The 22,452-nt window shown below is 40.1% G+C and overlaps 1 protein-coding gene across 12 annotated transcripts in view; it reads left to right on the top strand.

Moving 5' to 3' along the window:
• NCKAP5 (NCK associated protein 5) overlaps nucleotides 1–22,452 on the top strand; it is a 507,525-nt gene that overhangs the window by 254,620 nt on the left and 230,453 nt on the right. For 11 of the 12 annotated variants that reach the window (XM_061442407.1, XM_061442190.1, XM_061442334.1 and 8 more), the window contains one exon: nucleotides 11,370–11,429. In XM_061442407.1, the coding sequence (XP_061298391.1) occupies nucleotides 11,370–11,429 (60 nt within the window). Of the gene's footprint in view, nucleotides 1–11,365; nucleotides 11,430–22,452 lie in introns of all 12 variants that reach the window. The other variant, XM_061442804.1, reaches the window with a different exon arrangement.

Below are 22,452 nucleotides of genomic sequence, written 5' to 3'. Positions count from 1 at the left end.
CAAAGCTATATATAGGATTTCAATGTTCAGTTTATTTGATTTCCCATAAAATGATGTGAAAAGAAATTCTCTCATCTCTCAGGTGAGCTGGCAGATGAAAACAAAGATGGGTTGGAACACAAAATGCTGCTTCAGGGACCTGATCCGGGTTTCATCTGCTTCTGGCCTTAAAATGGAGACAGTCCCCAGTGGAACAGTATTTCTGAGTCTTCATATATTAGTAGTATTCTTGAGGGTGCAAAATGAAATTACAAGAAACAACAACAGGAAAAGTTTAAGTGGTAAAGAAAAGGACTCTTTCTGAACAACTTTGATTCTCTTCTGTATTTTCTGTTTGCATGGAAGGTCATTGCAGATTTGCTAGCGATTTGTGTCAGGATAGTTAGGTATTGAACAATTGCATAAAAAAAAAAATAGAAAATAAGGGAGAGAGTAGTCCAGGGAGTGAAACAGAATAAAATCAATTTGACTTTGTTCCTTGTCTGCAAAAAAGAGGTGCTTTCTCCAAGGTATTTTAATATTCAATTAGAGCAGGACATGAGTGACATCTGGAAGGTTACAGAGTGCACAGTTAACACAGCTTGGAGAGAGAAAAGATAGAGTAAGGGCAGCCTGTTAAGAACCGAAGTCCTCATGCTGTGGTTTTACTGGATGGATAAAAACATATCACAGTATGTAATATCCTGTCCAAAACCTGAGATTACAAGTAATACCAGGAATGTGTCATGATCTGGGAACAGAGAAGTGGAAAACAGAGGTAAGAGATCAACCGGTAATGAAGCAAAATCAGGTATCTTCTTTGAACCGTAGGAGCAAAACTGAAAAGCTTTGTAGAAGGAGGGACAAAAATCTACCTATATATTCTCACAACCAGACAAGAGATGAATATATTGGGCAGAGCAGAAGGAAAGCTCGTAAAGAAAGCAGTGGGATCTAAGAGTTTGGTTGAGCTTAGTGTGCAAATCGTGTGGGGCTTAGTGTTTGTGTTTTGTGTTACATCCCATTTTAGTTGGATTGTACATTTGGTCTTTGGTTTTGTTTTCTGAGGAAATCTGCCTTTTTATTTCCATGGAAATACAAGAGGTAGCTTAGTGGTGTGTTTCTGGGATTTCTGGTTTACAGACCCAATTGCCTATATCCTTCATCACTCTCTTCCATATTTGTGGAGTTTCAGAAGGTGGTAATTTTTCTAACAGGATGTGGAATCAGCATTTTGCATGAGTGTTACCCATGGAATTTAAGAGCAATTAGGATTAGGATTAAACAAAAATCTTCTGTTACTGATGGAAGGAATAGACACCGTAAAAAGTAATAGCAGTAGCAGTCTGCTGCCATTTCTTGCTGTTAGGTTATGTCTAAGTAATTTTGGTTATGAAAAAATATTGGCATGATTTTCAGCCTTATGTGAAACAAGGGTTCTGATTTAATTTTCATAGAGGACAATGATACGAATTTCAACTGGTACCCTCTCAGACAGCCTCAGGGGTTAAGATTGAAGGAGTGAGAATTCTTTTGTGCTTTGATGCATTGGTTGGGAAAGTTACACTTCTGTTAAGGGTGATGCTTTTCATGTTAATAAACAAAGATCGTTAACTGAAGACTGAAGTGCTGCCAATCCTGAATCTTTCATAAGCAATAAATTCTCATTAAAAATCCTTTCGGGAAATGCATATCCTTTCAAAAGAATTTCCACAGCACATCATCTCCATGTGACAAATCTCCAGAGAAAAAATATATATGAGCTACCAGTGACTGGGGATTTGTTAGCTCAACTGCCAAGTCCTCTGCAAAAAGAAGACCTTGTTTGCTTATTTCTTCTTTTGTTTTTCATTTTCCAAGGTCGTCGTAAGTCCAGGCTTAGTGAAAACAAAGGAAAAAAGAATTCACTTTTGGTAGAAATTGCTGAACGGGTTCAGGATTCACAGCTAGTTCTGTTTGGGTCACAATCCAGAGAATTCTTCATGTATCAGGAGATATCTTCTGGATTCCAAATATTTATTTAAAAAAAAAACCCAAAAACTAACATAAGTAAACAATGCAATAATAATGGTGTGAATCTGTATGCTGTAAGGATTTGGTACTTCAAACCATACAAAATACCCCGAACACAAATGCAAGAACCAAGACTTCATTTAGTCTAGACGATGGCTTGACCCAGTTTAAAAATAAACAGCAAAACACCAAGTAAGAAGTTAAACACTCACAAACTGAAGGACCCTGCTATCAGCAGTTAAACTGGGGAGCAACAAGTACACTTGCATTAATGGCAATGCAGTGCACGACCTACAACAGTAGGCTGGTTTTAAATCTAGAGTAGAGTAGAAGTGCTGAATAACATGCTGAAGAAAGGCAAGAGGTGAAAGGTGCCCTTAAACACAGTGGTTTCTTTTTAGTCCTTGCTCTGTCTCTTTTTTCTTGAATTTGCTTAAAAAAAATATATAAATCTTCAGATGGCTGTTTAGACAGAGTGGCTGTATTCATCTCTTCTGTTGCTTTCAAATGCACTAAGTCACAAATAAAAATCTGACTCTTTTGAAAGTGGCATCTGCTTTAGCAATGACTTCCATGTGCTGGGACTGATGTGTTGCCAGGCCCCTTGTCAGCTCCGCTGAACAGCCAAATGTCACCGTCTTTGGTGCTTCCAGCAATGAGAAGAGGTGTATTTGGGGGTGAGGACCAAAAGAAAAGCATCTTGTGGGCATGCAAAATGAGGAGTGGTAATTGTGTGTGTTGGAAATAAGAGGAGGTAAAAGCTGTTGACTTAAACTGTTGTCTTTCTCCCATGGGCCGAACTGTCATGTAGCAATGATCCTGTGCCTCTCTCATTATCCACTTTGACCCCAGCTGTGCTTTCAAGCTAAACTGTAAGGCTTTTAGAAACATGTCGTACTGTCTTATTTTCCCATTTCAGAAGTGGAGCTCCTGGATGATATACTGTGACCAGAGCATCATGTGAACTAGTGGTGTACAAGGAAGGGAAAGGTGATAGTGTCAAATTTGCCTTCCACACTCACCTGTACTGGAGAAGGTCAGAAGAGTGATGTTGCGGCTCTGAGGATGCTATCAAAAAGCAGATAAACACTAATATTTTGGTTTGATTAGAAAAGTCCAACTGTAGGCCTGGTACTGTGAAAGAATTCTCAGAAATAAATTGGTACCATTTTAGATCATTTAGGGCTTTCGTTAAGCAGATGCTTTCATTTGTGTAAGATATCTTAAAAGTAGCACCTGAAAAGAAGAGCAAGCAGTCATTCTCATAGTAAAGGATGGGCATCTGTTTGCAAAACCCATCTATGTTACATTGTAAAGTTTTTTTTTCTGAATTAATATTCCAAATTGCCTTCTATTAGTCTTTTTCTTCTATTTTTCCTGTTTGAACACTGAGATTTTCAATGATAAGTCTTTGAGAACTTGGCAGCTTGCCTAATTCTAGAAGTTCCCACTTGCTTATTGGCAGAAATAATGCAGCATTAAATTCAAATGTTACTGTTAATGTAACATTGAAATTGATAACTCAGTCACTCACGTCAAGAATTTCCAAGCTACCACAGTTTGAATTTGTCAAATTGCTTTTTCTAGGTATTTTGTGGTGTGTATTGCAGAACAGAGACAATGAAGTTTATGGTTAATGTACCACTTCTAATAATAACAAATTCTGTGAGATAGATCCTGTGCTCGTTTATGTGTAGTAGTGCGTTTTAGTAGTTTCTGGGATAGATTCTGGGGCAAATCTGTACAGAATTTGGACCTACTAAAACCTTAACTATGCTTTTTGATAAATACAAGCTTTACATAATGCATGAACTCTTTAACTTACAATGCGAAAACCTGTACTGTAGGTGTATTTCAGCGTTCAGAACTGTAGTGCTGTTTACTTGGTGGTTTTTGACGCTATGGTGTTTGTTATTTCCTACTTGATGTTGCATTGAAGTTGATAGCCAGGTGTAACTCCCTCGCCTCTTGCAGTTTTCTGTTTTGTGTTTGGGCTGGTTTTGAAAAGAAATCTTTAAGTATCTGTCACTACTCTCTGCAGACATTAGAAATTATTAGGAAAATGTTTCCCCCCCCCCCCCCCTCAGTTTTCTGTTTCATAAAAAACCCAACCTTTACCCCAACCTTTACCCCATTCCCCCAGCCCCCCCTCAGTTTCTTCTTCCACATGGAATCTCAGCCCAAAAGAAAGGCTTCAGAGGAGTATATCTGAAAAAAAATAATTGCAGCCAAGTGCATTATCTCATGAATAATGGTGAGATGTTCCAGGAGATTTGTTAAATGATTGCTTGGTATAATTCATAATTATCCTGATGATTTGGCATTGTGTCATACAGCCATTAATCTTTTATCCTACAACTGAATGTGTGTGTTGTGGGGAAGAAATCACTTTTTTGCCTTTTTTTTTGTCTTTATGAAGAAACGGCATTGATTGTGCTGGTTGGTGCTGTCTCTGTCTTGTCAAGGAACTGAAAGGGGCGTTGATGGCTCTATTTATTGTCATTCTAATCATTAGCAGTTTCTGATGAACGTTATTTAAAGGTCTCTATTTTAAAAGCTTTTGCCCTTCACTACATTACCAAGGTTGAAAACTATCTCAAATCTCCAGAGAGTTCAAGAGACCAACATTTTAAACTTTGTGTCTACATCTCCCTATGTCTGATGCTGTGAGACCAAATACATACAGAATTTGAGTGGTAGGCTGTGTTGTGGAGCCAACACTAATAGTGGAAGGAGGCTATTCCTTCCTTTTTAATGTTGGCTTAACATTAAAAAAATAGATATATTAAAAAAATAGATATATTTGAAATGTTGTCTGAAGTAGCAGTAAATCACTAAAATGTGCAGACTTGCAGCCATAACTTCAGCGTTGGAAACAGTAAATGTCAAGTAGGTAAGAAAGATTGCCAGTGTGAAAAAAGATGTTTTTGCATTGCCACCCATCCCCGTGCAGGTGCTTATGTTAGGAAAGTTACCATGCTCAAGTGCTCAGCTGACTTTGGCTGCTGTGCTGGTGCTGAGAGTGATGTGTCATGAAAACAATCCCATGATCATCGCCATGGACTCCTCATGAACACCTTTCCTTTTCTAGTTTCTTTGCTATGGCTCTGCCATTAAAGAAAGGCAGCTTTTTGCTTTTATAATGAAGGCTCTGTCTCCACTATGTTTCTCTGTTGGCCTCCTTTCTCACCAGGGTATGTGACTCAGCCCAGTGTTACCCTATGCTTTCTTCCATGGTATTTCTTTTGTATTTGGTGTCTTGTTTGAATGCTTCTGGAAAGTAACTAGATGCTCTTTTTTGAACTTCTGCTTCAGATTACGTGTACATTAAAATCCATTGGAAAGTAGTGAGGAGCCTCTGGGGATTGCTCATACCTATTTTAGAGTATAGTTATAATTCTGTGGGGTTTTTTTCCTTACTGTTAGTGTCATGTAAAGAAAGCAGAGTTTAAGTAAGTTGCTACCTGTTTTGCTTGTCCTAATTTGAAAGTGTCATGTCTTATAGAAGTTTAATGTAAATTGTGTTTTCTGTATGCTTATCTTTCATTACAAACAAATTAGGAATACATAGGAGCCTGTGCATCACTGGTGGCTCGTCCTATCTATCCTGCTTCTGCTTTACAGCATTAGTATTTCCATTATAAGTAACTGCAGTCTTTGCAGTTATTGTAAAAATAAATAAAGCTTGTACTTTGCTCAGCTTTAAATTTTGAATGAGTACTTTTTTGCAAGATGGATGTTTTATTGCCAAATCTTAGTTAAACCACTGTGACTCTGAAAGACCAGTTTCAAAAGGAGCACGACACTGACATGTATAAAGCACCAAATGACTCTGTTGTATGTGATCTTCAGTAGGAAGGAAAGTTGCAGCATCACTGACCACTGCAATCACAGTAGGAGCTGGAGGAGGCAAATTAGTTCATTGCAGCCATTCCACCCTTGGCTTTTCCCCTGTCAGTTCTCATAAGCTCGACAGGGTCAAGCCTGATCAGCATTTGGATGGGAAACTCCCTGGGAAACCAGGAGTTGAAGGAAGCCAGGCTTGTGTCTTTCCACACTGACTGATGCCCTCCCCCTAGATCAGTTGTTAGAACCATGCTATGTTTAATCTATGTTTAATGGCTTTCAGTGGTGTTTTTCATTTGAAAAACAATGCCATGTCTACAAGTGATGCTATGGGCGAGGTGGGGAGTGGGGAAATGAAGAAGAGATAATTTTGGTAGGTAATAAATCGGGGGTGATTCCAAGGCACAGTGGTTAGGGACACTTGGCAAATTCACATTCTGAGTCTCTGTCATTTTTCTGTTTGCTTTTTCCATGTGTGAACAAAGTATTTATTCACCTTCTGAATCTCACAGCAGCAGCGTAGAGTGGGAAATGTAGTCTGAATTTCTCTGATCCCTTTCATCAAAGACAAGTGGAAAAACAAATTAGTGACTTGGGGCTGTCATACCTGTTAAATGTTGTCCACATTCAGTCCTTGTGTAGGAAAGTAATAATTAACTTGTAAAAGGGAAACAGGAAAAGTTTGAAATCTTCTTGTGTCAACGTTGAAAATGCAAGAGCTGTCAGTGCACACTGACAGGTCGTGGGGCTGCTGTGTATGATCAAGAAAGGAAAGGGTAATGTCAGGGCTTGATAGACCCCTTGTCTTCCCTGTAGATCGTGGGGATTAAGGTTTGCTGAACCATTAAGTTTTGGATGATGTTACAGAGACATTTTCTGCTCTTTTTGAGTTTTATTTCTGCTCTTCATTAAAACAATACAATTATTTTTCTTCATTGAAACTGTGAAATTATTATTTAATCCTGAAAAAATATCCTAATTCTGTATGGCTGAGGTCTTGGCAACTGGATATAATTCAGGAATCTTTATTTCATAACTTTATCCCCAAGCTATTTTAAGTAATATCTTTCTGTGTTAGATGGAGAAGCAAAGGCCTGTAACTCAGAGCTTTGGTATCTGATAATCCAAAATAAAAATTAAAATCTTATTTCAAATATTGGGCAGTTGAAGTTTGCTGACAGAGTTTTTTGTTTTGTTGTATTGATGTAAAATAACATTATAAAAATGAGAACTAAGAGAAAGGGAGCCTTTTCCCTCATCCAGCGTAGCTTTTATTGTGTTGTTTGATCTGAGGATATCTGTTACCAGACCAGGCACAGTACCAGCATTTGTTCAGTACTATGTGGTAGGTGCAGGCTTGTGATTGCATCAATTTACCTACCTTTATCCCCATGGATTGGGAGAAGTCCAAGCAGCACAGTTTCGTAGTGAAGCTCTAAGCTGTGTGTGTTAGCTGTCACTGTCATATGATACAGGTTTTTTTTTTGTGTGGTAGTTGAATGAGTCGAGCTGATGGGGAGAATGAAGGATAAATTTTACTTTAAGGACAGTTCAGAATTTGCAGCATCATTCAGCACACTTATGTTTTCCTTGGACAAAATGGGTTTTCCTCAAACTGTTGTTTTTTTATAACAACCTACTGCAAGATCTACTGGCGATACTGAGACTTGAAATGTATCTTTCTTCCATCCACACAGTGACTACTCGTGTGCTCAGTTCCATCTGGAAAGGATATAATTGAATCCTTGTTTGGCTCCTTTAATTATCTTTTTGCAAAGTCCTTGGCTGGGAATTTTGCCGCTTACAATGCAAATATTCAAACTTAAGAGCATAAACTGTGCTTTCAAAGAGCGTTTTTGTAAATCTTTTATCATTTGGTGTTTTTTCAGAAGCAAACATGAGAACTCCTCAATGAACATGGTTTAATTTTTTAAATCCTCAGAGAAGAATTTGTTTTCTTGGAGGTTGTTGTTGCTAATTAACTTTGTTAATTAATCATGTTATAGGGATGAAACATGCTTGATTAAAAATAAAGCTGTATAGCAACAAAGTAATGCTACTGATTTTTCCTATTTAAAAGGAAAGATTAAAAAAACATGATTAACTTTGAAGCTGCGTGTCAAATGTTCTTTGCATTCGAAACATCTGAAAGGCTAAAGCAGCTAAAAGCTTATTATTTTTGCAACTCAGTCATAGTAAAATGCTTATTCAGTTGTAACACCATATTAAAATCTGAGAGCTGAGAATAGTTGCTGAAGGTGCTGTCTTAATCAAAACTGACTGAAATGGTGGATAGTAACCAGCAGGTTTATTTGGTTGTGCTTAGACATGAAGGCGCTTGTTCTCTCTTGTCATGCATCTTGCATGAAAACTTCCAATGCTGTAAATTGGTGTTAAATGCTGTTGGCTCATAACAGGATCCTGACCACATTTCTCACCCATTATACCGCCATATGTTTGTATAGAGGTAGTGGGAATGGCTCACTGTGGGTGATGGGCCAAGTGCATCACAAATGAAGCTCCCTGGAATGGGCTCAGAGATGACTGTGGTCCATAGGCATGCTGAGCCTCTGGCCTGCGTCCTGCCTAGATGAAGGTAACCATCTGTATGGTCTGGCTGTGAGTGTGAGCTCCTTCACCTGGGGAATGGAAGTGGGAGAGAGAAGACGTGCTGGGACCTATTTGAAGTGGGAGCACAGGGTTTGCTTGCCTCAAAGGTGACTTATTTTTAGACACTGTTGGAACAGATGGCTCTTCTGTATCCTCTATTGCAGATTTTTTTTTTTCTCCTGTTATAATCAGGTTTCTTTTTAATTTTCTGCTATTGAAAAGTGGTTCTTTTCCTAATCGCAGCAATGTTATAAACACAGTATGAGAATCCCAGTTTTTGCTCTCCTTCATTGGGGAAATTGCTAAGGAAGCCCTTTCTGAACCTCAGAAATCCTCCAGGATCCTCACCTGGAAAGGGAAGGCCTGGCGTTGTCAGGAGGAGCCCTCTTTGTTAATGGAGCTCAAATGGGATTTACTCAGATAAAATTCCAGAATTCTAGAAATGTGGAACTGATTCTGTATTGGAGGTAACACGAAGAGAGGAAAATAGGAGTATTCCTCATGTAGGAGGAATAGTGAAATAAATCTCTCCAGACCACTGGCAGGAAGTGCGTGGAGGAGTGCTTTGCAGGGTTTATTTTTGTTTATTCCTCCCTCTCTCCTCCCCTTCATCTTTTCTCCTGAAATATCTTTAGGCATTTGTTTTGCAATTAAAAAGTCAAAAACCCCCTCAAAGGGTATACTTGCTTTTTCCACTAAAACATATTAGGGCACTGAAGCGGTACAAAAATGCAATGGGCTATTTCAAGCAGATGAACTAAATCTTTAAAATAGGATTAACCAATTTTATAATTTCCCTGTGATAGTATCTGAGCCTGGAAGGGGGAGAGCAGTACGTGTCTTTCAGAAGCTGTTTTAGGATACTGGGGTTAAGGTTGCACTAATGCCACTTCTCAATATTCAGTAATTTTTCACATGCGCAAAAGAGGATCTTGATGTAATGCTGGAGTAACACAAATACCACTTCTACAGGGCTGTGGCTGTATTGTCTTTAGGTTTTGCCAGTATTGAGTGGTTTCATCACTGTGTATGTTTACAGATCACAATATTAGCAATGCCTGGTATTGTGTGACAACCGTATTTGCAGGGTGCCACCAGCCAGTTGCATGGGGAGTGTTGTGGGGGTGCACCAAGCATGTGAGGGCAGGTGACTGTTAAGGAGGCTTAAATACCACATTTGCTACTGAAATGGAGGGGGAGGACTGGTTTAGTGACCCAAGCATATGTTGAGCTATGGCAGAGTGACATGAATGCTGTTATTCCTGCATGAATTAGTCAGATTTGTACAGGAAGGGGTCCTGAGAAATGGTTTAAAGGCTACTTTTCTTGCAAGAGCATTTAGCTTTTCATGCTGGATGAGAGTAACCCAGTCAGTGACAGGAGTGGTTACAGAACCTGAGGAGATCATCGGCCACTGGGTTGTCCCTCAGCCACAGCTGGGGACCTTTGTAGGTCTCTGAGGGCCGTGATTTTCCAGCCCCTTTTCTGCTGTAGGAGCTGGAAGATGTGTCTGTGCACTTTCAAGACTCTATACATACAGTGGACAGCAGGAAGGGTTTTTTTCCTGATCTCACAATGTCTCAAGGCCAGGTAGCATGGCCAGTGGAATCATGGCTGGAGCAATGGTGAGCAGTGCGGGGCTGGTCCTGCTGGCCCTCAAACAACACAGTTGCAAAAGGGCAGCTGCTGCTTGCCCACAGCCATGTCTCAGGAGGCCTGAGCCATTGGCATGCTTACATTTACCTTATACTGAGTAGTCACCTGGGCAAAGATTTTATATATCCCAGGTACGTGCCAGGATGCTGCACTGGGATGGTTCAGGTCTTTCTTTCCAATTAGATCATGTAGAATTTCTGGGCAAAACACCAATAAATGGAAAAATTCAAACTTGATAATGGATATATTCTGATTTAAAACCCCTTGTCTTGGAAGTTTTCAAAGCTGATCATCTTCTGTAAATAATTTATTCATCTGCAGATTTATGTTTCATTGTGCACTGACAAATGCCTCTGACGTTTCTGCAGGGTGCTTTTCTTTCAAAAATGCATATCTTCTTTAAAATAGCCTGCTTGAAAAAGTATGTTTGTTTTTCTTAAATCCTTTCTAAATATGGTAGGTTACTTAAGTCCTGCTTGTTCTATGAAGCGTTTTCTGCTTTACTGAGCTTCCAGAGCAAAATCCCTTCTTCCTGTACCCTTCCTGCAGTGGTTGGTTCCTGCACCACCTTCCCCTGTCTAGGTCTTGCAGTTCGCAGACTTGGTACTGCTACGTTTTCCCGCTCCATGCACTGAAAATCTCTTCCGTTTTGTACGCATATTAAACCCTATTTTCATTAATATTTTGCAACTTTTCAGGCAAAAATGTGTTGCGACCATCAAATCCTTAATTAAGCAAATTAATTGTGACTTAAATCAAGCCAAACATTTGGGTATGGATCTCTTATGAAAAAAGGCTAATTAAAGAAATATTTGGTAGTTGCAAAATGCAGCACTGTGTTTGGGAATAGAATAGATTTTTTAAATTTCATTTTTATGCATACATTTATTGATGATCTAACAGCCTTCTAGCTGGTGTCAGTGTAGTCAAATAAAGCTGTGTGCAAGGCCACAGGAAAATAAATCACACAATCTGATTTGCACAGTCTGTTTCCATATTGCCAGCGTGATGAGCTACTTTGTTTTTTGAATGGAGCAAATGATATTTGCGTCCAGTTGATTTATTGACAGTTCTGTCAAACTGCCACGAAATGAAACAGTAACAGAACAGCTAAATATTGCAGAGAAACATGGCGAGAAGAGCAGGGTCTGCTGGGAGGGTTGCCTGAGTGATGTGCAGGAATGCCGCCCCGATAGGGATGTGGTGCGTTCCCTCTGCCAGTGAAAAATGAACTGCTATTCACATGCTTTTCTTTCCATAGGGAGAAGCTGTCTGTGGCTCGTCTGCAGCGAGAAGTTGCACGAAGCAAGAGTGAAGGAGCAATGGTAAGCTGAAGCAACTCGCTGCTTTGCAATTCTTAACTACTTCAGGCCTTAGGTATGTTTTGATTGCTGAAGGTGGTCACTGAGGCAGTAAGACCGTCTTGGACACAATGATGGGTTGCCAGTGATGTATTCATTAATCTGAGGAAACTCAAGGTTCTATCTTGGCTTCTTTGGAAAAGCTCTGGTAGGGAAAAGCTCTTTTCTTTTCCCTGCTTCTGGTGCTTACAGGAATTGAAAGCAAGACAAGCACGGAAAGGCAATTTCAGATCAAAATGCAGTAGATTTAGTTGCCTGTTAAATCTTAGCCAGCCACAGAAAAATGGAGGAATACATGCACAGAAGCTTAAAAAATTCCCTCCATCTGATAAATTTGTAAATCATATAATGCTCCTTATAGCCTCATTTTTCATGTAGCAATTTATGAGATTAGGCTTGTGAGCAAAAGTTGAAAAAGGAGATTTTTGGTTAACTGCAAGCCTTAATTTATAGAGTGCCTTATCTATTCAAAACAGTTTTTTTAGGAGCCAACATGTGCTGAGTGTGCTTAATTACTTAATATCTAAGGAACTTTTCCCATCTGTTAAGGAGTTTGTTTGTCCCTGTCTTCAGATAAAATGTCTTGGGTTTCCAGAGGATAAAGCAGATGAGTTCACAAACCTTAAAACCCAAACCAGTCCCCTTGAACATACTCGTGAAACTGCTACTCATTTGAGTGAGTTGCATAGTTGGCCATGAATGAATCTGGTCCAAAGTTTGTTTGACTTGGTGGGGAGAAGCTGTAGAGGGTCTCTGGGAAAGTGGATGCTGTTAGCTGTGTGTTGCAAGGTCCTTAAAAATCTCACCTGCCTGCAATGAATGCATTTTATAAATCATTGTTAGCTATCAATAAAATACAGTGAGATTTGGAGGGACCTGAGTGACAGGTAAGAGCAATCATCTCTGGAGCTATTGCTCCCACCATGGCTGCAGGTGGCTCCAGCAGAGCTGGGGGTGCCTTGCAGAGGGCTTTTCTGGGACGGTGGCCTTTAGGCTCTGCATGCCTTGTAGAGAAAGGGAGGACACGAGCAGCATGTGCCAGGCACACGAGTGTGTGACTTGCCCTAGCCCCTGGTGCATGCCCAGCATAACTATGGGAGCTGCTGCCCTCTCCCATCCTGACACCACCCCAGTGTACATGCCCTTGGGTCTGCAGCATGGCTGGGTTGGCCACAGGAAGACTTTGAGGTGGGGCTGAAGGAGTCGGGAAGACTGGCCACTGGGTAATGTGTGTGTGTTGAGGCAGAAGGCCTGGAGGAATTGAGAAACAAACTTTTATCAGGTTAAGTTACAAGAGTCTGTGACTGAGAGAAAAATCTTGCTGCCTCCAGGAGGAATTTTGGTGGAAGAAGAGGGGCAGAGATCAGGCACTGGATTTGCAATTGCATTTTCATTTTCAGTGTAAACAAATTTCAAAATCTGGGAAGAGCTGTTTATTTGAAGTGCTTCCTTAATTTTTTTTTTTAAATTAGCTTTCCCTTGGAGGCATAGAAATAATATCTTGAGTGTAAAATATATTTAGTGGGATAATCCAGGACTTTATGAAATGAGCAATATTGATTAACCTTCCAGAGCTGGTAAGGCTTTTGGTATATGTGCCCTTCTTGAGATCTCATCTCATGAGAGTCAGACACTTCTTGTACCTTTTCCTGTGCCCCATTAATCCCCTAGCCCTGCTAACCAGAGTGCAATTTTGTATAATTTGTTGAGAGGCTGAGTGTTATATCCCGTTAGGAGCTGATAGGTAGCTCTCCAGGGGTGCAATCTTCCCCCAAGGTAAGTACTAGGTAGTTTTTCCCCTCTCGCCTGTGGGGTAATTTCCACAAGTATCCTGCTACAACAGCCAAGGATAAGTGCACCCATAGAGACAATTGCTTTGAAGCTGTTGATGTATGGAAACTTCTTTGTGTCTCAGAGCTCAGAACTGGTGATTTTAATATGAAACACAGCAGACATTAATTAACATTAATGAACTTGCTTGACTGTGCGCAGTTTGAGAGCAGTAAGGGTCCAGGAGCTGGAGTGTTTGAACACAGGGGAGGCTGGGGATGAAGTAACTTCTTAGCCTGCATTCTCAGGATGTGCAGTAAGGAGCCTGCAGCATATACCAGATCCATAGTTTTGGGGCAAATACTTTAAAAAGATCCACAGCAAAATCTTTGTGAGGGCAAACAGCCCAGCTTGGCCTTTGTCAAACAGCGAGGCTTCCTCTGTAGAGCGTACCTGCAGGGTACCAAACCCCATGTCTGCTCTTTCGGTGTCCCATCGAGAGCATTTCTCATACCAGGCATGAACTGGGGCAGAAAGTACAAGGAGCTGTGCTGCTCTGCTGCTGCCCTGCCTCCCAGGAACTGTGCAAAGCATCACACAAGCCTTTTGCAGGGCGGCACCTTATGTAATACCTGCTTGTTTCTTGCTTCTGAAATAAAAAGGAAGAAAATTATTTGGGTTTTGCAGTCAGAGATCGGTCATGAGGGTAAGAGTGACGATGTTATGTCAACCCAGGCTCATTTTAAGGATGACCTGTCCCTGCGTGTGCTGCCCTGCCACTGGCATGCTGGAGGGTTTGCCCTGACCTTCCTGGTTCCCATTTGACACCTACGTGATCGCAGTGTGAGAGAGCCATGGGACTCTTCCCTATTACCTTCCCAGCACAAGTCAAGGGGAGAAGATATTATTTAGGATTTGCTTCCCTACATGGGAGGTCACATCAGTTACCATTTGCTGTAACCTGCAACCAGCTGTTGCCTTTTTGCAAGTGGTGCTTCGAAGTGATGGGTAGGAAAGGCTCCCAGTGCTCGGGTTCACCCAGCATCTCAGGAACCGCTGCAGTAAGGTGGACACATACGTAAAATCCACAACAATGAATAAATACAAAGCATGTGCTGTAGAAATTGCTTACACTGTGGTATCTTTGTACATCTTTGTACATCTGTATACATAATATATGTGAGTGATGATGAAATGCATGTTTATGGTGAGATGTTTTCCCGAGGAGACCTCAGCTGAAGTTGAAGATCAGGCGCTATGTCCCGTCTGCAGGACTAGTATGTCTGCTCCATGTCAGTCCTCATAGGAAATGGGGGTTTTAGTATGTCCCACAGTTACCTTTCTCATGACTGATTTATTGTTGGAAGTAGCGAATTACTGGAAGGTACTATAGAAGATAAAATGAAGATTCTTAATTTCAAAATAAATGTTTATCACCAAGAATACAAATTACCTGTGATATGTTTTTTTCCATATGATTGTATGAAAAATCTGCTACCTTCTAGGTAGGATTGAGTGAGTATGAATTTATAATTACTTGAATTAGAACTGAACAAATTCAGGCTATGAATCCCATATAGTTGCTTTGGTTTCTTTATTTCATGAACCATCACCAGTAAGTATCGATTATCCATTATCAAAATGCACAATTACTTACTGCCAATCCATGAATATTTCAGCAGCGTTGAGTCTAAATTGCCGTTTGGCTCTTCCTGTCCCTTACAGACTTTAATTTCTTAATGGGCATGTTCACAATTTTCTCAGTCATTTTTCTTTTGACTCATCAAGGATATTTTACCTTTTTGTAAAGGAAAAGAAAATGATCACTTCTTATGTGTACAGTTCTTACAGCACTTGATGGAGAGTGTGAAGGTGTCTGTGGTGACAGAGACTCCATTATTAAAATGAGCAGCTCTCAGAACAGATCACAGGTTTATTTCAAAACATAGCAAAGACTGACAACTGCTTTAGTCATCAAAGTGTTTTTTTTTTTGAGTCCATTACTTTGGACCTTTAGGACACAGAATGAGACTAGGAAAAGTGAAAAGTGTTCATTTCTGTGACATTGTCTTAACAAGTGAGCAGTGCCAGGTTATGAAAAATATGAGAGTAGAGCTCTTGTGGCAAGAATAAGTGTTGTGTTAGCAGAAACTAGATTAAAAGCCTAAAATGAACTGAAAGTATAAACAGTTATGTGTTAATAACTTTGAATTCATTTAATAATACACAGAAAAATTAATTTTTTTTAGATTTGGTACCTTTATTTACGTATATGTTACACAGCTTTCTTTGTACTTCTCATCCAAGCCCTTTAATTCTACTCTATTTTCCATTAGTTCAGTGGCCTGTAACCTATACAAAAGAAATTGTACCACTCTGGCAATTTAGCTGTGAAGGTTAAAGTGAGATGATATTGCCTTTTATATCTACATGGGTTTTGCTTAGGGTGGGCCCTAGGCTCTGATTTACCATGTGTCCTGCTGCGTCTTTAAGTGATGCAAAGTGATTATCAGGGACTCTTCCTGGTACCGGTCTATTCCACACCTGCACCCTTTTGTTAAAAACCCACCATGTTAAGTGAATGTGAGGTCCCCACTGAATAGGTTGCCACCCTCTGGTAATCCTTCTGCATTAGATTGATTTATGAATGTATCAGATTCTTTGTTAGCATGTAAACCACTAATTAATTTAAAGCTCTCTGTGGAAAAATTAAAGCCCTGGTTAAGGCTTTCAACAGGCTCAGATGGTGCTAATAATGGAAAACCAAGTTATATTAATGAGTTTTGGTGCGATCAGCACAATTCTTGCTTCACAAACAGTTTTTGCTGTAAAACAGTAGAGACTGCAAGTTTTAAAATAAAGAGTGGAAGAAGTAAAAAGGAAAGGCAGAAAAAAAATTTGCAGCGTCAGTAAGATACCCCATTAGCACTAGGAACTGAGTCACTTCTGCTTGTTACAACTTTCTTAAATGTAATGTGTTTCGATATATGTAACAGCCTCTTAAAGAGCCACGGGAAGTGCAAACCAGTCTTTTTTCCCTGTTGAAACCAAAGTTGTACTGTAATCAGTTTTGAAAAGATCTCTGCCTCTTTTCCTCATCATGCGGTGCTGAACTGGAGCTTTCAAATGGAGATGGACATGTTGAAGTGCAGAAAAGGTCTTGGTTGAAATCATGTAAAAATTAGGCTGACCATATTATCTGTTTTCCCAAACTCCTGGGTGTTTTGTATGTAATTTTAGTTGTTTGCTCTTCCACTCAGGTTTAGACTTTTCATGTGGGTGCTGGTTTTGTAGTGAGAAGAAAGAGATCCGACCCCGTCTTGACAATGCTTTTGTTGAGCTGAGTGAAATGAAGTTGAAAATAGAAATCCAAATATCCATCTTTTTTTTTTTTTTTTTTTCCTTCAGGAAGCTTAAAATGCATGGTTATAACGGCAGCCCATGACTGTAGGAAACTGTGCTTTTCCTGCACCTCTCCTGGCGCTCAGCACTGCCCAGGCACTCTGTTTCAGGCCACCATCCTGGCTCTGTGGTCATCACTGCAACTGATATTAATACTGCCCCATTAATCACCTAGCAGGGAGCCCTTTGAAAGGAGCATGGTCAGCATGTTCAGAGACCCAGCTCCTAGCATCTGCACTACGTACATTGTTTTTATGGAGGAGGGGGAATCCTGAGATTGCTCTTAGGCTGAGGTCTTACAGATGGCAGCACAATGTAGTGCCACTAGTGCGGAGGCGCTTCCTGTCACTGGCATGATGAATCTCTGCAATTGCCTTCAGCAGCTGAGAAGGCCGTTGTTGCAGAAACACCCGGGTCACTCAAAAATGGATGATATTTAGTAATAAATGAAGTGTTAAAGGATGAGATACAAGGCTAAATTGTCTTTCCCAGCTTCTGTCTATGAAAACATCTATACCTGCTTTAATTAGGAAGAAGCAGAGAGAGGTAAAGTAACTGTTCTAAAATGTTTCTTTTATATTAAATGGCCTAAACTGGAATAGAAGCAATGTGACCCTTGTGCTGTCATCTCTGTGCAGCTGTGTGCTTATACACAGCTCTCAATGTTGTCTAGCTCCTTTTCCTTAGAAAGTTCATCACACAGCCCTCACAGAAACTCAGTGACATTAGCAGTAGCGGGCATCAGTAATGATTATGGAAATTCTTTGCAATCCTAGTTTAATGCTCCTGGACCTCATCAATTGTTCATACTCCATTAGGCCAAATGTTCTCATTCACAATTTTGCAGTTTTATCTTCAGTGGTTTTAAAATAAAACCTTGTGTCCTATTTTGTTGTTTGCTTCAAATTTGCAGACATTTTCAGGTTTTGTGTTTTGAGGCTTTTATGAATCTGAGATTTCTTTATGACTTGAAATTTCCGACACCTTTCAACAGGCATTTTCCATTTAAAAAAAAATTGGTGGTGTTGCTCACTCTTCCTGAAACAGAAGTACTGGGAGCCCGGTTGCCTCTGCTCAGAATTGTCTGCCTTTTGAAAGGCTATGCTACTTTTTCCATGTTAATTAATTCCAGAGTCCGGTTTATTCACCAAATTCTACAGTAAATTGTTAAAATCCATTTACTTGCATTACTCTGTTTAAAGCGTAGCAGAAATGGTGAGAGCGGGTGTGGGAAGGTGGTGGAAGCTGGTGGCCTCCCTGACTCTGGCTTTCCACCAGGAGAGGGAGCTGCAGCCATTGCAAAGAGCACCCACCTCCACATTCCTGGTGAGAAACGAACCTGCGGCATGCTGGAAGTGCAGGCTTTTCAGCCTTCACAGGCATTTAGGTATGTGAAGCTGGAAGGCATTAGCCGCAGTATTCTAAGTTACACGGGACTTTGAAGGGACTCTTGGTACTTGCCATTGCAGAGGCAGCGATAATCCATCCTCGGTTTTAGTGTTTACTCGCTCTGCTTCCCAAGGATGTTGTTGTAGGCACCAGCACTTTAAAGACCAGTACTATATTCAGAGGAGCAGAAATAAGTTGTGCCCCTTAGCTGGAATGCACCAGAATGGTCTGTCTCTTCAACAAGTTTCTGTGAGTATTTAGTTGACATAAAAACGAGTCAAATAGAATGATGTAAAATCACTGAACATAGGAAAAAAAAAAAAAAAAAACAACAACACATAAAAAATTTATATAAGGTCTGAAAGTAAACCAGAGGCAAGCTGTAGAAAGTACGTCATATAAACTAAGTTACCCTCAAGCAGAAATTGCCATTTATACATTAGGTAACAAAGGCAGAGGATGTTGGAGTACAGAAAGAGGTTATGCAGCCTCATAGCATTTAGGGGTGTATGTGATATCAGAGTGGCAGCTGGCTTCAGCATGGAGCAAATCCTGCTATATGACTAGAAGCAGATGTATCCCGCTTTAGGCAATACCTCATTGCCTGGTAGGAGTTATGCACCCATGCACTAACAACAGTGAATTGCAGCCATTTTCATATCAAAGGTTAAGCTCTGCAATCCCCAGCTCCTCCAGGCAATGGCAGGAGTTGAGTTGAGGAAGCCACACACTCACTGGATTAATGTTTTTGCAGGAATGACCTGAATAGAGCCAGGGATCTGCAGGCTGAAGAGGCAGGACATTTACAGTGAGGTTTTATCTCATGCAAGAAAGGGATCACAGCTAGGACAGAATTAGTCATAACACCTGAGTCTCCGAAGAGGAAATAAGTTGTGAATGCATACACTGGGCCAGCAATTTGTATTTTATGCGACTAGGAAGGTAAATTTATACAGATTAATAGTGGTGAAACTGCTGTGATATATGTGGCATTGCAATCTTTTTCTTGTAATAGCTAGGGAAATTATCATATTACAAGTAATAGAAATCACCAGATTTTTGTGGTTTTTTTTTGTTTTATTTATTTGGTTGTTTTCTTTTTTTCTTTTTTCTTTTCTTTTTTTTTCTTTTTGTGGCCAGCTGGACCAGGAGTAGGGTCTTTGATTTCTACATTGCTGTTGTCATCTAAAGATGAACTTAATTGTCACTCAGTGACTTTTAGTTTTTTGTGATATGTGGCATTAGTCCCTGCACAAACCAAGGGGGTTTTTTGTCTGGTTTCAGAAGACTTCCCCTTTTCCCCCAAATGGGACAGAAAGGTTACTAGGAGGGAAGGAAAAATTCTGTGTAAGGAAGGCCAAAATTTATGTACCAAGAGTTTCACTCAGTTGTGCTGCTTCCATTAAATGCCCATTTATTTAAATGAATACAGTGCTCTCAGAGCTTGTAGCATGGAGTCAGTGCTGACAGTTGAAGCGAGTCAGCTCAAGCAGCACTTTAGATTGCCTTCTGTTAGAGTAGAAGCTCTTTACTGCAACGAGTCTTTAGTCAGCATCAAACACAGTGGAGCCCTGATTCATAATTGTCACACACCAAGGTGGCATGGTAAAGTGCTTTTGTCTTGTCCAGGTCCCTCTGGGTAGAGACAAAGCCTACATATATGTATATACATATATACAGAAACTAGTCTGTTGGAGGTGAATATAAGAGAGACAGCAGAAACTGTGAAAAAATGTTGGCCATTTCCAACCAATGAACACTTTGCAGATAGACATAAAAACCAGTCACAGCTTATCTGGGCAAGTTTTGAACTTGTCAGTATTCTTTGTACCATTAAGCTCCATTAGCTTTGCTGTTCTTTTGTCTTGGCAGAGGATAATCACCCTTCTCTGCAACTTCAGTGAAAGATTTAAAAGAAATATTAAAACATAGTGAGGAAATGTGTTCCTATACTAAGCTTACGTATCTTTGTATAGATTCATATAGCTTGAGCCGGCAACTGTGAGTCTTCCTTTCTTTTCCCTCCCTGCTCTAGTTCATAATCTTTAATTTGGTTTTTGATTTGTCAGGAATTTTCTTTTACATACTTTGTTTGTTTTGGGTCTGTATCTATTGCATTGTGATAAGGCATCTTTTGATATTTTATGGGATCTTTCATAATGAAGATCTCATGACATAGTTTTCCAAGTCTGGAACTAGTGATCAGACTCGCTTGCGTGTCCTGCAAGAGGAGACTGTCTAGACTGTGGGAATGACTGTGATGTTTGGACAGTGTTATTTCCATACCACTTGGCATGATGCATTCTGTAGTTATGCTACAGGAAACTAATGAAAGTACCAGGCTTAATGCAGGACATTACCTGGCTGGGAAGTGGCTTTCCTTCATTCTCCAAACTGTGCTGATAAGTTGTGCTTTCTGCACAGTACCCTACTGTGTGACTGTAAATAATCTGGTGCTTAAAACTCTTTGCTATATTCATTAAGGATCTTATTCTTTAACTTTGGTGTCCTGTAAGTCCTGTTGCAACCTTTGACACCTAAAGAATTTATAATTATGGAAAATATTTAATTTCTGATCTAAATTGCTCATTTGTAAAGCAGTCTTTATTCTGACTGCTGTTCATCTGCTTGCCTGTGTAGGTATTGAACTCTTTGGGGAAGAGGTGGGGTCTTACTGCACATCTAAATAGTGCTGATTGCTACTTGAAGCTTGGGGTTTTGATGTGCCATGAATAATTGCAGCCCAGCAACTTGGGATGAATACCGAGAGGGGATTTGGCACACTGTGTGCAGTCCACTCAATTGTAATTTTGTAATTACATCTTTATGCTGCACATTTGTGATCAGCATCCATGGTGACAGTGCTTATTTAGAAATGATATCTGAGTGTGGAAGAAAAATTATTATCTCTTGGGAACATCCTGTTCCTGGTAGTAGCTATTAAAAAATAGTCTGTGACAGTGACTGGCATGGTTTTGCATTTAAGAAACCTTTTCCATGGATGTTGCTAGAGGAGTGGGTCAGAATTCTTGGGTTGTTGTTGGAAATCTTGCATTATGTATGATTTCCCAATGTCATTGCTAATAAACCAGCCCAGAAAGGAAAACTTGTGATGTAGGAGATACCTCAAGGAAATACATGCATTAAATGAGAAGTTCACAAACTGAAACATGGAAGAGGAGGCAAGGGGAAGCCAGGGTGTGAAGAATGCATGCAGTTTAACACTTTTCAAAAGGAAAAATTTTAGAAGGGGTGTAAGCAAGTTAGCAGAAATATCCCAATGAACTCCCAGGAAGCACGAGTATCAGCTTCTGGAAATGAGTTTAAACCAACAGATACAGGAAGGAGGAATTTTTCTTAGTTTTGCTCTTTTCTTGTAGCTGCTGACTTACTTGATGATAGCAGTTTGTCCCCTTAACCCTACAACAGCTGAAAAATTGAGCTAAACACCCTGAATCCCCCGAACCCAGCTCAACTTCGCTTTGCTTGCATGGTCAGTGCTTCTTTTCAGCCCCATTTAGACAAATCAATTATTTATTATTAAATTAAACTAATTAATTTAATTAATTAGTCCTGTTTAACCAGTGAATAAATTCAAAACAGCCTGAAAACTTGTTACTTTATGTTTTTTTCAAATTCTCTCAGGTACCTGCTTTGCAAACTCGGTCTGGCCCCTGAAGATCAAGTCAGTTCTTCTGCATGTGTGCATTGTCAGCACTGATAAAGATCTTGCAGTGGCATCTCTGTTAAAAATGCCGCTGAAGATGCACCAGCCAACAAAAAATCCACCACATTTCCCTGTTGCTTATAGTAGTGCCTGAAGTGCTAAAGGTCTGAATATGAAAAAAGGGGTACATTTGTCAGACAGCTAAAGTGACGGGACTCTGGAATACATGCAAGAAACAACTGAGTAAATAAGCTATCTTTTTTACAGTTACTTACTACTGACCATTAAATGGGCTGTACAAGGGAACACAGAAAAATTGTAATAAGATCTGACATGTTCATGAGCAATGCTATGAAGAGCCTGGGGAAAAAAAAAAAAAAAGCTGTATGGAAAGGTAGCTAGCAGCAAGGTAGTGATGCCGGAGGTGTTGAGTGTGTCAGCTGAGAAAAGCAAATAGAAGCATGCGCATGAAGATTTTAAACATTGGCATATCCCAGATTTGTGGGGGTCTGGTGGCACTGCAAAACGTTCTGAGCCATTTCTCGTGACTGGCATGGTGAGGTTCTGCTCCTCCCATCCTTCCAATTTTTCTTTAGCTTTACATCTGTTTAACTTCTTAATATCCTATTTATTAGCAGAAAATACAAATATATTCTTGAGAAGTCCAGAAAGTGAAGAAGCCCTAATTCTCCCCAGCATCAGGACAAAGAACATGTGCTGCTCCTAGTTTGTGAGTAAATCCCAGAGCTCCCTGGGCAG

This window comes from Pezoporus flaviventris, unplaced genomic scaffold (genome assembly GCF_033815535.1).
Source record: "Pezoporus flaviventris isolate CSIRO_AGI_PZ_B2104156 unplaced genomic scaffold, CSIRO_AGI_Pfla_v1 ptg000001l, whole genome shotgun sequence".
In the NCBI taxonomy this organism is placed as follows: Eukaryota; Metazoa; Chordata; class Aves; order Psittaciformes; family Psittacidae; genus Pezoporus; species Pezoporus flaviventris.
The sequence above is the reverse complement of the archived record's forward strand: the minus strand, read 5'-3'. Positions and strand labels throughout refer to the sequence as shown.